The sequence below is a fragment of the Staurois parvus genome, unplaced genomic scaffold, assembly GCF_062004578.1.
Source record: "Staurois parvus isolate SC_StPar_1 unplaced genomic scaffold, SC_StPar_1.0 ptg000246l, whole genome shotgun sequence".
Classification (NCBI taxonomy): Eukaryota; Metazoa; Chordata; class Amphibia; order Anura; family Ranidae; genus Staurois; species Staurois parvus.
In genome coordinates, this window is record NW_028318042.1 from 3,051,107 (window position 1) to 3,063,715 (window position 12,609).

The window sequence follows — 12,609 nt, forward strand, 5'->3', positions numbered from 1 at the left end:
GAAACAAGAATACCACACTATATTATGTCACCATTAATATCCAAGTTAAAAATCCAACATGTTTAAGGGGTTTGTACCCCATCATCAGTTGCTGTTTGGTATGAAGAAATGGTAGACTTGGGGGTTTTGGAGGATTCAGGAGTAACGTTGATCCTTCTTCTGAAGAAGGATCTTCAGCTCTTGTTCTTCCAAACATTAGCATTTACAATCTGTTAGAGGTTCTAACCCTTCCTTGAGCTATCTAAAACTAAAACAAATGTTTTGGCTGAGGTTAGACTTTAACTTAAACTAAATGTGTGGTTACCGTTAGCTTATGCAGGCAATTCCAAGAGCAATTCCAATAGCTGGCAATTCCAAAAGCAATTCCAAGAGCATGCAGATTTCCTTTCTTTAAAGAGTACTTCAGAAACTCTGGAGAGTGATTTAGTCTAGTGTTCCCCAGAAAATTGGGAGGGAATCTTTCCTACAATATGAATAAATGGCAGAAGCCATTGTGTTCCACCTGCTATGACCACTTATGTGTTTCCACTTGACTGATGGAATATCCCACTGGTCTGGGATGCTAGTCAGTTTACAAAATGGAGGGAGCGGACTTGCAAAAAAGGGGGCACTAGACAACTGTGTTCTGACATACATGAAGCAACCAACTCTCATTGCTCTGGCCCTCTGCTTGGTCAGGCCACTCATTACAGTGATAGGCCAATGGTAAGACATAGGAGTAGGCAAGGGAGGCTAAATCTGTTGACCATAGCTGGTGGTTATTTGCTTAGCAGAGTTTCTAGGACTGCAGGGGTTTTGTGTGAACAATGGGAAGAGATCTGGAAATGCCTAGAATTTCAAATTCAAAGCAATGGTAATTTCATAAACCGATAGTAACCACAGCATTACTTTCAAGTATAACTATACAACACTTAAAAAAATGCAGGGGTATGGTAGGCAGCCAATATTTTTGAAGATATGTCTAATGTATATTGTGGAAATTTAAATTTGCAACCTGTACTGCCAGAAAGCTACCAACTGCTCAGACTTGATTTCCATTGCTAGAGCCTGTAGGCACAACCTTTGACTCCAACAGCAATACCCCCTTTGCATGGATTATCCCTTTTACACTGCCCATTTTGCTGTGTTGCTGGTCTTACTCTGGCTTAAAATGATGTGACAGTTTGTAAACCAGTACATAGTATACACTCACTCACAGTGGATCAGCAGTTTTTAAAATACTCAGACCAGCCCATCTGACACCAACAACCATGCCACGTTCAAAGTCACTGAAATCCCCTTTCTTCCCCATACTGATGCTCGGTTTGAACTTCAGCAAGCCATCTTCACCATGTCTAGATGCCTGAATGGATTGAGTTGCTGCCAAGTGATTGGCTGATTAGCAGTTTGTGTTACCAAGTGATTGAACAGGTGTACCTAATAAAGTGGCCGATGAGTGTATTTATTCACCAGCTGGTAGAACACTTTTTATAGAGGGGTTATATTTTATAGAAGGGCATTAGTATCACAGTTATATTTAAGATAAGCATGGGATAACACACATCCTGCTTACTGGAGCATGACGTATTCTGAGTTCATGGCTAAAGCCTGCCATAGACAGTTCATCAGAGACTGGCCGAGAGTCGAACCAAGTATGGGCAGGCTGAATGTACCCAAGTTGATTGATCAATCAACTTGGGTACATTGAGCCTGTTAGATTTGACATGATTATTGCTAGCTGCTATTATAGCTCGTAGTTACAGGAAAGATAATCGCTCCATCTATGCCTGCCTTAAGTTCCACTAACTGCCATCACCCTGTTCAGTGAGTTGGCCCTTCCTGACCACTAAGGCAATCTAGTTGGATAGTGGAATAGCAGGTTGCAAGCCTTAATTATTTAAGATGGGGTTACTTTTAGCTCAGCAATTAAAGCGATTCTAAAGGTTCATTTTTTTTTCTTTTGTGGAAAATAACAAACATGCCTATACTTACCTGCTGTGTGCAGTGGTTTTGCACAGAGTAGCCTGGATCCTCCTCTTCTCTGGCTCTCTCCTAGCCCCTCCCTCCTGTTGGGTGCCCCCACAGCAAGCAGCTTGCTATGGGGGGCACCCTCTGCTCTGTGTGCCCATTCACACACAGAGCTGTGGTGTGACCTCGTCCCCTCTCTCCCCTCTTTGGTTGACAGTCTGTGATTGACAGCAGCAGGAGCCAATGGTTCCGCTTGCTGTCTCAGCCAGTGAGGAGGCAGAGACCCGGAACAGCTGAGGCTGTCATTCACTTTGCTGGATCGCGATGAGGCTCAAATACATTTTGAGGGGGCTGGGGACACTGCTGCACACAGAAAGCTTTTTACCTTCATCCATATTATGCATGACGGTAAAAAAACCTTGAGCCTTTACAATCACTTTAACCCTTCATGATACAGAACGCCTGTCATCTTCAGTTTGGGTCAGTCTGAGACCTGCCACCCAAACAAAGGGCTCTCCTATCCAACCAGGTCACATGGGGAACTCCGAACTTTCAATCTTTCTATGTGCAGAATGAAGAAATGGTAGACTCCCAAGGGTGCTGGAGGGTTCAGGAGTAATCTTCACTGTTGCTCCTGAGCAGGGGTGGACTGTCCATTTGGAAACTCGGGCACTGCCTGAGGGCCCGGGGTCAGTAGGGGGCCCCATGAGATGCCCCTGGTACCTTTTTCATAGGCTTTTTTGAGTGTGGGCGAGGACACAGGGGCCCCATTATCCCCTATTGCCCGGGGGCCCCATGAGTTGTCAGTCCGCCCCTGCTCCTGAGTCACCTAACAAAAGGACCCACAGTCCCGAGTAAACCATGGCAGAATCTGTGAGTGAGGATGTCAAAGCTGTCACCATCACCACTGTGAGTAGCAAACAGCCTGGAAGAACCAGATTTACTTGCGCCATCATCAGAGCCCAAAAACTACACAGGTGTCTGCCCCCTCTCCTGAATGCACATTTATTTGCCCCCCCCCCACGTAAATAATTGGATGCCCAGACAGGATTGTCATTCCTCCCATAGGAAGGCTAATCTTTACTTGGATCAGAAAAAAAAGTTCCCAAACTATAAGAAGACTGTCCTCAAATACATTCCTTTCCATTTTTTTCAATTGTAAGGCGAAATCTAATGCTCTCAAAATTTGGAGTCATAACATCTTTCTCCCAATGAAGGAACTCATGATGTCCTATTCTTCCATCTCCTCTAGGGAGCGGTCCCAATGCTTCTCCTGAAAAGGAGCACCCACACACAGCACCCACATGACTCACATCTTGCTGGTCAGTGAACACCCAGTTTGCAAGTACAGTTTCTCCTCAACCTCTTCCCAACCACAAACATCCCACCTCCACCTACTGGTTCTTATATATCCTCGACCCAGACTGAAGATTGACTGTGACCTTGTCCAGCAACCGCATGGATGGGACCTTCAATTAAAGGGCCCCACAGTCATTAAAGAAGAAGTACAGCCAAAGCTCATTTGGCTGTACTTCTGCTGTGGACAGATCTGCTGTCAGAAACCACGGGATCCCATACAGCCAACCTAACAGCGACTCCCCCCCCCCCCCAAAAAAAACACAGTATACTATGCTTCATTTATGAATAAGCACAGTGAATGATCGGTACTGATCACTTATTGTGTTCATTCAGGAAACGAAGGGGGGCTGGTAAATGTGACATATTTACCAGACTTTTCCCCACTCTCCATCCTGAAGGGTCCGTGCTTGCAGCTGCCGCTGGGAAGTAGAGGAGGAAAGTCGGCAGCACTGCGGGAGTGGGGGCACACAGGGGGGCCTGGGCAGCAGGGGGAAACGTATGGAGCATAGGGAGGTTGGTGGGTGCAGTGGAGAGGGAGGGGCAATTATTTTAACCAATCCCCTGTATGGCTCTCTCTGCAGCAGCTGAAAGTCACAGGAAGGGAGAGGAGAAAAGACCATCTTTCAACTGCTGCAGGAAGAACCATGCAGGGGATCGATTCCAGTATTTGCTGCCCCTGTCCTCCTCCGCTGTGTCAATCACCCTCCATGCCCACATGACCCAGCTGCCTGGGCCCCCCTGCTGGCTTGAGCCCCGTACAGGAAGACTGGTGGTACCTCCTTATCCATGGCCCTGCCTGTGGATCACAGGAGTGCAGTCTGTTTTGTGACCCGTTTTCAGCTGACAGCGGGCTGAAGCCCACCGTCAGCTGACATCACTCAGCTGGTCCGGGGTGGGGAAAGATCCCGACTTAAAAGTCGGGATCCACCACAGAGTCTGGAGCGGAACCTGGCCCACCCTCCCAGCGATCTGCTGAGAGCCTGTGCCAGCCGCTCCCTCCCGCTCCATAGCTAACCACTCCAGGGAATGTGGGGGGGGGGGTCAGATCAGAAAGCGCTGACTGACAGTCAACACTCTCTGCTCACATCAGCTGTGAGAACTCAGCGATCAGCAGTCATGTGGTCGCTGAGTTCTCACTCTTAGGGGACCGATGCTGCATCCACCTAGGTGAGCATAAGTTGGGGAAATAACAAACCCACACTTCTCTTTTAAAGGAGAAATATGGGCTTTGAAAAAAGACAAACACACATACTTACCTCCATGCTGCAGCTGTCCCACATCGTCTGTAAGAATGAGAACTGAACAATCGCATGATCACTGATCGTTCAGTTCTTGATCTGCTCAGAACAGAGAGCATTGACTGTCAATCATCGCTCTCCGCTTGGCCCTTTAGTGCTCACTGGAGTGCAGGGCGGGGGCACAGCTGGCTCTGACTCTGAAAAGCAGAGACAGCTGCCAATCAGACTTTGTCACGTCAGCTGAAAGCGGCCAATAATCTAATATGGGCCACAGGAGAACAAAAGTAATTGTACTCCTGTGTCCCACAAGAGCAGTATGGCTAATAAAAGCTTTGGCCATACCTCTCTTTTAAGTCAGGCCCCAGTAACAAAATTAAACCTAAACATGAGAAGGAATTATTTTTTTCTTTAAAATGGAGCAAATGTTCACTTGTAACCTTAGAATTATTATACAATGACCTAGACTGCCATTAGTACAGCTATAGCACCTTCTTCACCTTCTTCACTATGGCTTTAACCAACTAAAACATGAACATTTGAAAAGCTTTAAACACCCTTAAATCATATTTTACCTAGTACTTATTCTTCCCTTCGTAGACCCAAACAGATCAAATGTAAAGAAATAGCTTTACATTTTTGTTAATACTGTCCCTCTACCTTTTTTGGGTGACACTAACTCCAGGTAATATAGGTACAAGCAACTGAAGAACTGGATGGAGGTCTTGGGAGCTTTGTTGTCTTAATAGCAAGAAGGGAGCACCAAGGGAAATCAGAGACACCTAAATATCACATTGCAGTCCAGGGGTCTCCAAACATTCTAAACAAAGGGCCAGTTTACTGTCCTACATACTTTAGGGGGGGGGGGTGGAGTATGGCCAATTGAAGTAGAAAACGCCCCCACTATCAGTGGAAGTAAACAATGCCCCAAACTTGGTGGTCAGTAGGAGTAAAAAAAATTACCTAGTACCCATAGAAAGTAGAAGGAATAATGCCCCATCATTGGTATTAATGGGAGGAATAATGCCCCATCATTGGTATTAATGGGAGGAATAGTGCCCCATCATTGGTATTAATGGGAGGAATAGTACCCCATTGTTGGTGTCAGTGAAGGAATACTTATCTATCATTGATGGCAGTGGGAAGAATAGTGCCCCATTGTTGGTCTCAGTGGAAGAAATATTGCCACATCATTTGTGTCAGTGGTAGGAATACTGCCCCATTGTTAATGTCACTGGAATGAATATTGTCCCATCCTTGGTGTCAGTGGGAGGAATAGTGCCCCATCATTGGTGTCAGTGGAAGGAATAGTGCCCCATCATTGATGTCAGTGGAAGGAATAGTGCCCTGTCATTGATGTCAGTGGAAGGAATAGTGCCCTGTCATTGATGTCAGTGGAAGGAATAGTGCCCTGTCATTGATGTCAGTGGAAGGAATAGTGTCCTATCGTTGGTGTGAGTGGAAGGAATAGTGTCCCATTTTTAATGTCAATGGGAGGAATAGTGCCCCATTGTTGGTACCAGTGGAAGGAATCTTGCCCCATTGTTGGTGTCAGTGGAAGGAATAGTGCCCCATCGATGGTGTCATTAGGAAAACAAGTGTTTCATCATTTGTAAAAGTGAGAAAAATTATGTCCCTTTTTTATGTCAATGGGAGGAATAATGACTCATATCAGTGGGAGGAACAGTGCCACAAGAGCCAGATAAAGGCAAGCAAAGGTCACATGTGGTCTGCGGGCTGCAGTTTGAAGACCACTGCTCTAGACCACTGAATCGCAGAGTTTCCACCAATAGCAAGTAAGTCAAAAACAGCATTTTCATAGCAACTCGATATCCACAGTATCTCATTTAGCAATGGCAGTATGAAGAATCGTCAGTTACCAATAATTCCTATTCAAAGGGAGAACAGCATAGATGGGGAAGTTTTTCTAACCAGTAGATGTTCCTCCTGAGGCTGAAGGAATTCAACCGAATTGAAACAAGCCTCATTGTTGGTGTCAGTGGACGGAATAGAGCCCCATTGTTGGTGTCAATGTGAGAAGTAGTGCCCCATCATTGGTATCAGTGGAAGGAATAGAGCCCCATTGTTGGTGTCAATGGAGGGTATAGAACCCCATTGTTGGTGTCAGTGGAAGGAATAGAGCCCCATTGTTGGTTTCAATGGAGGGTATAGAACCCCATTGTTGGTGTCAGTGGAAGGAATAGAGCCCCATTGTTGATGTCAATGGAAGACGTAGTGCCCCATTATTGGTATCAGTGGAAGAAATAGAGCCCCATTGTTCGTGTCAATGGAAGGTATAGAACCCCATTGTTGGTGTCAGTGGAAGGAATAGAGCCCCATTGTTGGTGTCAATGGAGGGTATAGAACCCCATTGTTGTTGTCAGTGGAAGGAATAGAGCCCCATTGTTGGTGTCAATGGAAGACGTAGTGCCCCATCATTGGTGTCAGTGGAAGAAATAGAGCCCCATTGCTCATGTCAATGGAAGGTATAGAATCCCATTGTTGGTATCAGTGGAAGGCATAGAGCCTCATCATTGGTATTAGTGGAAGGTATAGTGCCCCATCATTATTGACAGTCAAAGAAATAATGGTTCAGTGTTAATATCAGTGGGAGGAATAGTGCTTCATATCTGTGGGAAGAATCCCCAAGGCCAGACAAGGACATGGAAAGGGCTGCATTCGGCCCTCGGGCCACAGTTTGGTTACCACTTCTGTAGAGCAATGTTTTCTTGTTTCTTGCTGTGTCTGCAGTTGAGAAAGTGAATGCTTTACCCCTTCCCTACTCTATCCAAAATGAAAAAATTATTATTATAAAGATTTAAAAAAATAAATCTTTAGGAAATTGGAAATCCTAAACTCTTATTACACATTGAACTGCACAGGTATTTATGAGCTAAATAATTGAATAAATTACAGAAACTGGCAGATCTGTGCAGGACAGGGGCCAATACATCTGATAGGCAGATGCTATTCATTTTGCAGGGTTGGCATTTTAATGCATTCAGACGTGACCTTTGCGGTATTATTTCTTCTATTATCATGTATTCCTGAAGGTCTGTTGGCCCATTTTGTTAATATTTCAGAACTGAAACCGATATAATGAAGTTCTTCATTGAAGTTGACCTTCTGTTGCCGAGTCCTGTATTGCTCAAACATTTTGTTTTCCCTTTGCAGCGTGGCCGGATCTGCTGTGACTTTCAGGATTCGGAAAAATCACCAAAACTTGACCTTGGCAGACGTGGCAGACCGCGCAGGTAGGTGATACAAGGTGTAAAGAACCACAAAACTGAAATTGAGACTAAACACACTCCAACAAAGGCCATGCAGCTGTTCTGAGCATTGAGTTTGACCATGATGACAAGACATCAGACATCTGCGCATGGCCACCTCACATTGTATGTCCAGGCTAAACATTTTCTGATAGGTTTGAATGGTGATGAACTGAACTGTCCTGGGTTTGGTTCGACAGGGGTTTCAAAGAAGTTTGGATGCCAAACAGGGGCGGACTAACAACTCATGGGGCCCCCGGGTAATAGGGGATCATGGGGCCCCTGTGTCCTTGCCCAAACTCAAAAAAGCCTATGAAAAAGGTACCAGGGGCATCTCATGGGGCCTACCCCGGGCCCTCGGGCAGCGCCCGAGTTTCCAAATGGTCAGTCCGCCCCTGTAACACCCAAAAAAAGCCTATGACAGGTACCAGGGGCATCTCATGGGGCCCCCTACTGACCCTGGGCCCTTGGGCAGTGCCCGAGTTCCTGAATGGTCAGTCCGTCCCTGATGCCAAACCTACATCCCATTGAAATCAACAGATGCTGAATCTGTCAACTTAAAAATGACGATTCTCTGGGCTAGTAGGCAAGGGGTTGTAAAAAAATAACGGGGTCGGGGCACTACCTTGGGCAATAAGTTCCAGTGCAGATTTTTTTTTTTTTTTTTAAACGACAATTGGGCTGTCATGCAACACTGTACCCAAACTAAATTTTTATCATTTTGTTCACACAACTAGAGCTTTCTTTTGGTGGTATTTAAAGCTGAGTTCCACCTGAAAAAAACCTATAAAAGTCAGCAGCTACAAAAACTGTAGCTGCTGACTTTTAAAATACAGACACTTACCTGTTCCTTGATCCTCGATCCTCGTGTCCTCACCATCGCTGGTTTCACTGGCTGTCTTCTCTCCCTGGTGCCGGCATCTTCAGTGTGGGCACCCGACTGTGACAGCTTGCGACTTCATAGCTGGGTGCCCACTGCGCATGTGCAAGAAGCTCTGTGCTTTGTGAATGGCCCCGTAGTCTTCTGGGACCTGTCACGTGTCCCAAAAGACTATGGGGAGGAAGGGGGGAGGGACAACTTCCGCTTCCGATTGCCTAGGCCATTACAGCAGAAGTGGGAGCGGGTACCTGTCAAATTCTCCCCCCACCCCCCAAAGGAGCCAATTCTTAATGGGGAGTGGGGACAAAGGCTTAAAGTGAAATTTCCTCTTTTGGGTGGAGCTCCACTTTAATCGCCACTGGGGTTTCTATTTTTTGCTAAATTAATGAAAAAAGACCGAAAATTTTGAAAACAAACAACACGTTTTTTTTTCTTTCTGTTATAAAATTTTGCAAGTAAATAATTGTTCTTTATAAATTTAGGCCACAATGTATTCTGCTACATTTCATTGGTGAAAATAACCCAAATCAATTATTAGTCTGTAGGAGTTCACAAACTATGGTATATATCTGCAGATTGATCAATCCTGAAGTACTGATGGCCAATCTAATTTCTTGAGGCCCAGAAATGTCAGGACAGCACAGATATCCCCCAAATGTCAGGATAGCACAGATATCCCCCAAATGATCCCTTTTTGCAAAGTAGACAGTCCGAGGTATTTAGTAAGGGGCATGGTGAGTTTTTTTAAATTGTAATTTTTTTGTCCCTTTTTTGGAAAATGAAGAAATTGCATAACAGACCCTTTGAGTTTGGTATACATTTTATCAGGGACTCCATGCAAAATAAAAAAAATGTGTGAGGTCTCTATAAATCTATAATAGACCCTTAACCAGGGCATGCAGCCTGGGGGAAGATGAGCTTGCGCCCCTCCTCCTTCCCCCTTGAACCATACCACATGCCATGCCTTATGCGTTCAACAGGGGGCTCCACCCCCCCCCCCAGCAAAGCAGTAGGACAAGGGTCTGATCCCCACAAACCTTGCCCCTTGTGGGGGTCTGCAGGCTGGGGGCTCATCAAAATCTGAAAGGCACCTTTAATAATGAAAGTCCTTTATTTAAAAAAATCCTCAAACACGTCCATCATTGTAAATCCATTGTCAATCATGATACCCACCAACAATGAAAAAATAGCCGAGAAAGACACGGTAAACACTAGCCAAATGATGGCTCACAAAGCAGTCATCAGCTATATCAAGGAAGGGGCGGGGATAGTGATGACATCATTGCCCAGATATGGCTATGGCTCCATTCCCAATCCAATTGCATACATGGCCAGGAATTTCTGGTCATGTAAGTGAATGGGCCAGTGGTTGGTAGGCACGCAGCAGGTGCAAGCAGCCACTGCTTCCTTAACAACCATTGACTAGCGAGGATAGTGATGACCTCATTGCCCAGATATGGCTTTGGCTCCATTCCTAATCCAATTGCATACATGGCCAGGAATGTCTGGTCATGTAAGTGAATGGGCCAGTATTTGGTAGGCTCGCAGCAGGTGCAAGCTGCCACTGCTTCCTTAACAACCATTGACTAGCGAGGATAGTGATGACCTCATTGCCCAGATATGGCTTTGGCTCCATTCCTAATCCAATTGCATACATGGCCAGGAATGTCTGGTCATATAAGTGAATGGGCCAGTATTTGGTAGGCTCGCAGCAGGTGCAAGCTGCCACTGCTCCCTTAACAACCATTGACAGCCAGGATAGTGATGACATCATTGTCCGAATTTGTTCATATTTAGCCAATGATGCAACCTGCTCTATTCCCTGCCTATGTGCTTATGTGGCCACAGACTCCTGGCCATACAAGTGAATAGGCCGAGTGATGTCAGTGGTTGGTAAGGACGCGGTGGCTGCACTTTGGCTGCTTCCTTAACAACCACTGACAGCCAGAAGCTGCCACCTTCTTCCATGCAAAATGCCCTAATCACATACATAATCAGCAGGGCAGGAAGTGAGGATACATTTCCGAGAGGGGCTCAAATCCTTCGAAATGCTAAAGCACTGCGTAAATTGACAGCGCTATATAAGTACCTGAAATTAATAAATAACAAACCTACATTAGTGGCTAAATGGTTAGCACTTCCGCCTGGCAGTACTGGCGTCGTTGGTTCAAATCGCAACCACATCACCACCTACCTGGAGTTTGCATGTTCTCCCTGTGCCTGTGTGGGTTTCCTCCAGGTACTCCAAAGACATGCTGGTAGGTAAATTGGATCCTGTCTAAATTGGCCCTAGTATGTATGAATGTGAGTTAGGGACTTTAGAGTGTACGCCACTTGAGGGTTAGAGACTGATGTGAATGTACAATATATATTATTATTATACAGGATTTATATAGCGCCAACAGTTTGTGCAGCGCTGTACAATATAAGGGAGACAGTACAATTACAATACATTTCAGTACAGAAGGAATGTGAAGGCCCGGCTCGTGGAGCTTACAATCTAAAGGAAGGGGGAAATATGTAAAGCGTTGTGTAAATTGACGGCACTATAGAAGTACCTGTAATAAATAAACAGACTTACAGTAAATGAAAAGGTAAAGAATTGTACAGTACCCCACATGGGTCACTAGGTGGCACTGCTACAGTCTAGCTTTGCATGAGGCAATAGGGTGTGTAAATTGTACTGACAGCCGGGTGACATCACTGATCTCAGAAATACTATTAATAACACCCGAGTATTGATCCTGAATACATTCCAATCAGGCTAAACCCATTTGAAACATATAGATTAGACACTGTAAATCCAGTTGTTTTCTTAAGATGTGACAATCAATTGGGCCTATTGGCATCGTGAATGTTTAATTGTTGAACTTGTGAATTTGTAATCAGCCTTTAGCCCCGGTTCACACCTATGCGGCCGTGGGGGCCGTGTTTTGCACGGGCACGAGAGCCCATTCATTTGAATGGACTGCCGTGCCCCGGGACACGCAGGGAAAAATGTCCCTGCACTTCTTTGGAAACCGCAGCCCGCACGGGAACCTCGGTTCCCAGTACAGTTGCGATCTCCAGTGCGGGCGGCGTGCCATTAGAATTAATGGCACCCGACCGCTGGTCTGCATTCCTCTGTGCGGGTGGTGCGGCTGCACGGACTTTTGTGCAGATCCGCAACGGCACCACCCGCACAGATGTGAACCAAGCCTGAGAGGAAACCTATACTGGGAGAAATGTGTAGGCTTTTATTGTTAAAAATACTAGTTGACTGGCTGCCATGACCTCTACACCACACCTCCCACCTTTCTGAGATGAGTAAGGCTGGCCATACACTATACAATTTTCTTACAATTTTCTATCCAATTTCTGCCCAATTTCCTTTAGATTTACCTTCAGCTATGTAGAGCAAGAGCCTGCCTAATTGGATACAATTGAAAGTGTTGTTTAGGTTTGACATCATATTATATGGTTTTTGGTAAATCTAAAGCAAAATTCTCAAGAAAATTGTATAGTGTATGGTCAGCCTAAGAGGGATGACTTTTACAAAAACGTATGTAGGAAAAGGACACACCCCTGCCACGCCCTGGATTGCAAAAAATGAATACACAATAATTCGTTTCACCCACATTAAGCCCTGGTTCAAACTGAATGCAACTCTGAAATCGCGCTACTTCATTTGAAGTATCGGGATTTCAAAGCTGCAGGTCAATGCGATTTGTACCTCCGATTTCACTGCGGCTTGCAATTTCATTTAACAGAAGTCAATGCAAGTCACAATAAAATCGGAAAAAAAGTAGTGCAGGAACTATTTTTGAAAGCACCAGGGGCGGACTGACAACTCATGGGGCCCCCGGGCAATAGGGGATCATGGGGCCCCTGTGTCCTCATCCACACCCAAAAAGGCCTATGAAAAAGCCAATGAAAGATA

General features: G+C 45.4%; 1 protein-coding gene across 2 annotated transcripts in view; it reads left to right on the forward strand.

The window, feature by feature from the left end:
- Positions 1-12,609, forward strand: part of PTPRN (protein tyrosine phosphatase receptor type N) — a 179,680-nt gene that overhangs the window by 90,662 nt on the left and 76,409 nt on the right. For both annotated transcript variants that reach the window (XM_089680614.1, XM_089680615.1), the window contains one exon: positions 7,716-7,795. In XM_089680614.1, coding sequence (XP_089536740.1) covers positions 7,716-7,795 — 80 coding nt within the window. The remainder of the gene's footprint in view (positions 1-7,715; positions 7,796-12,609) is intronic.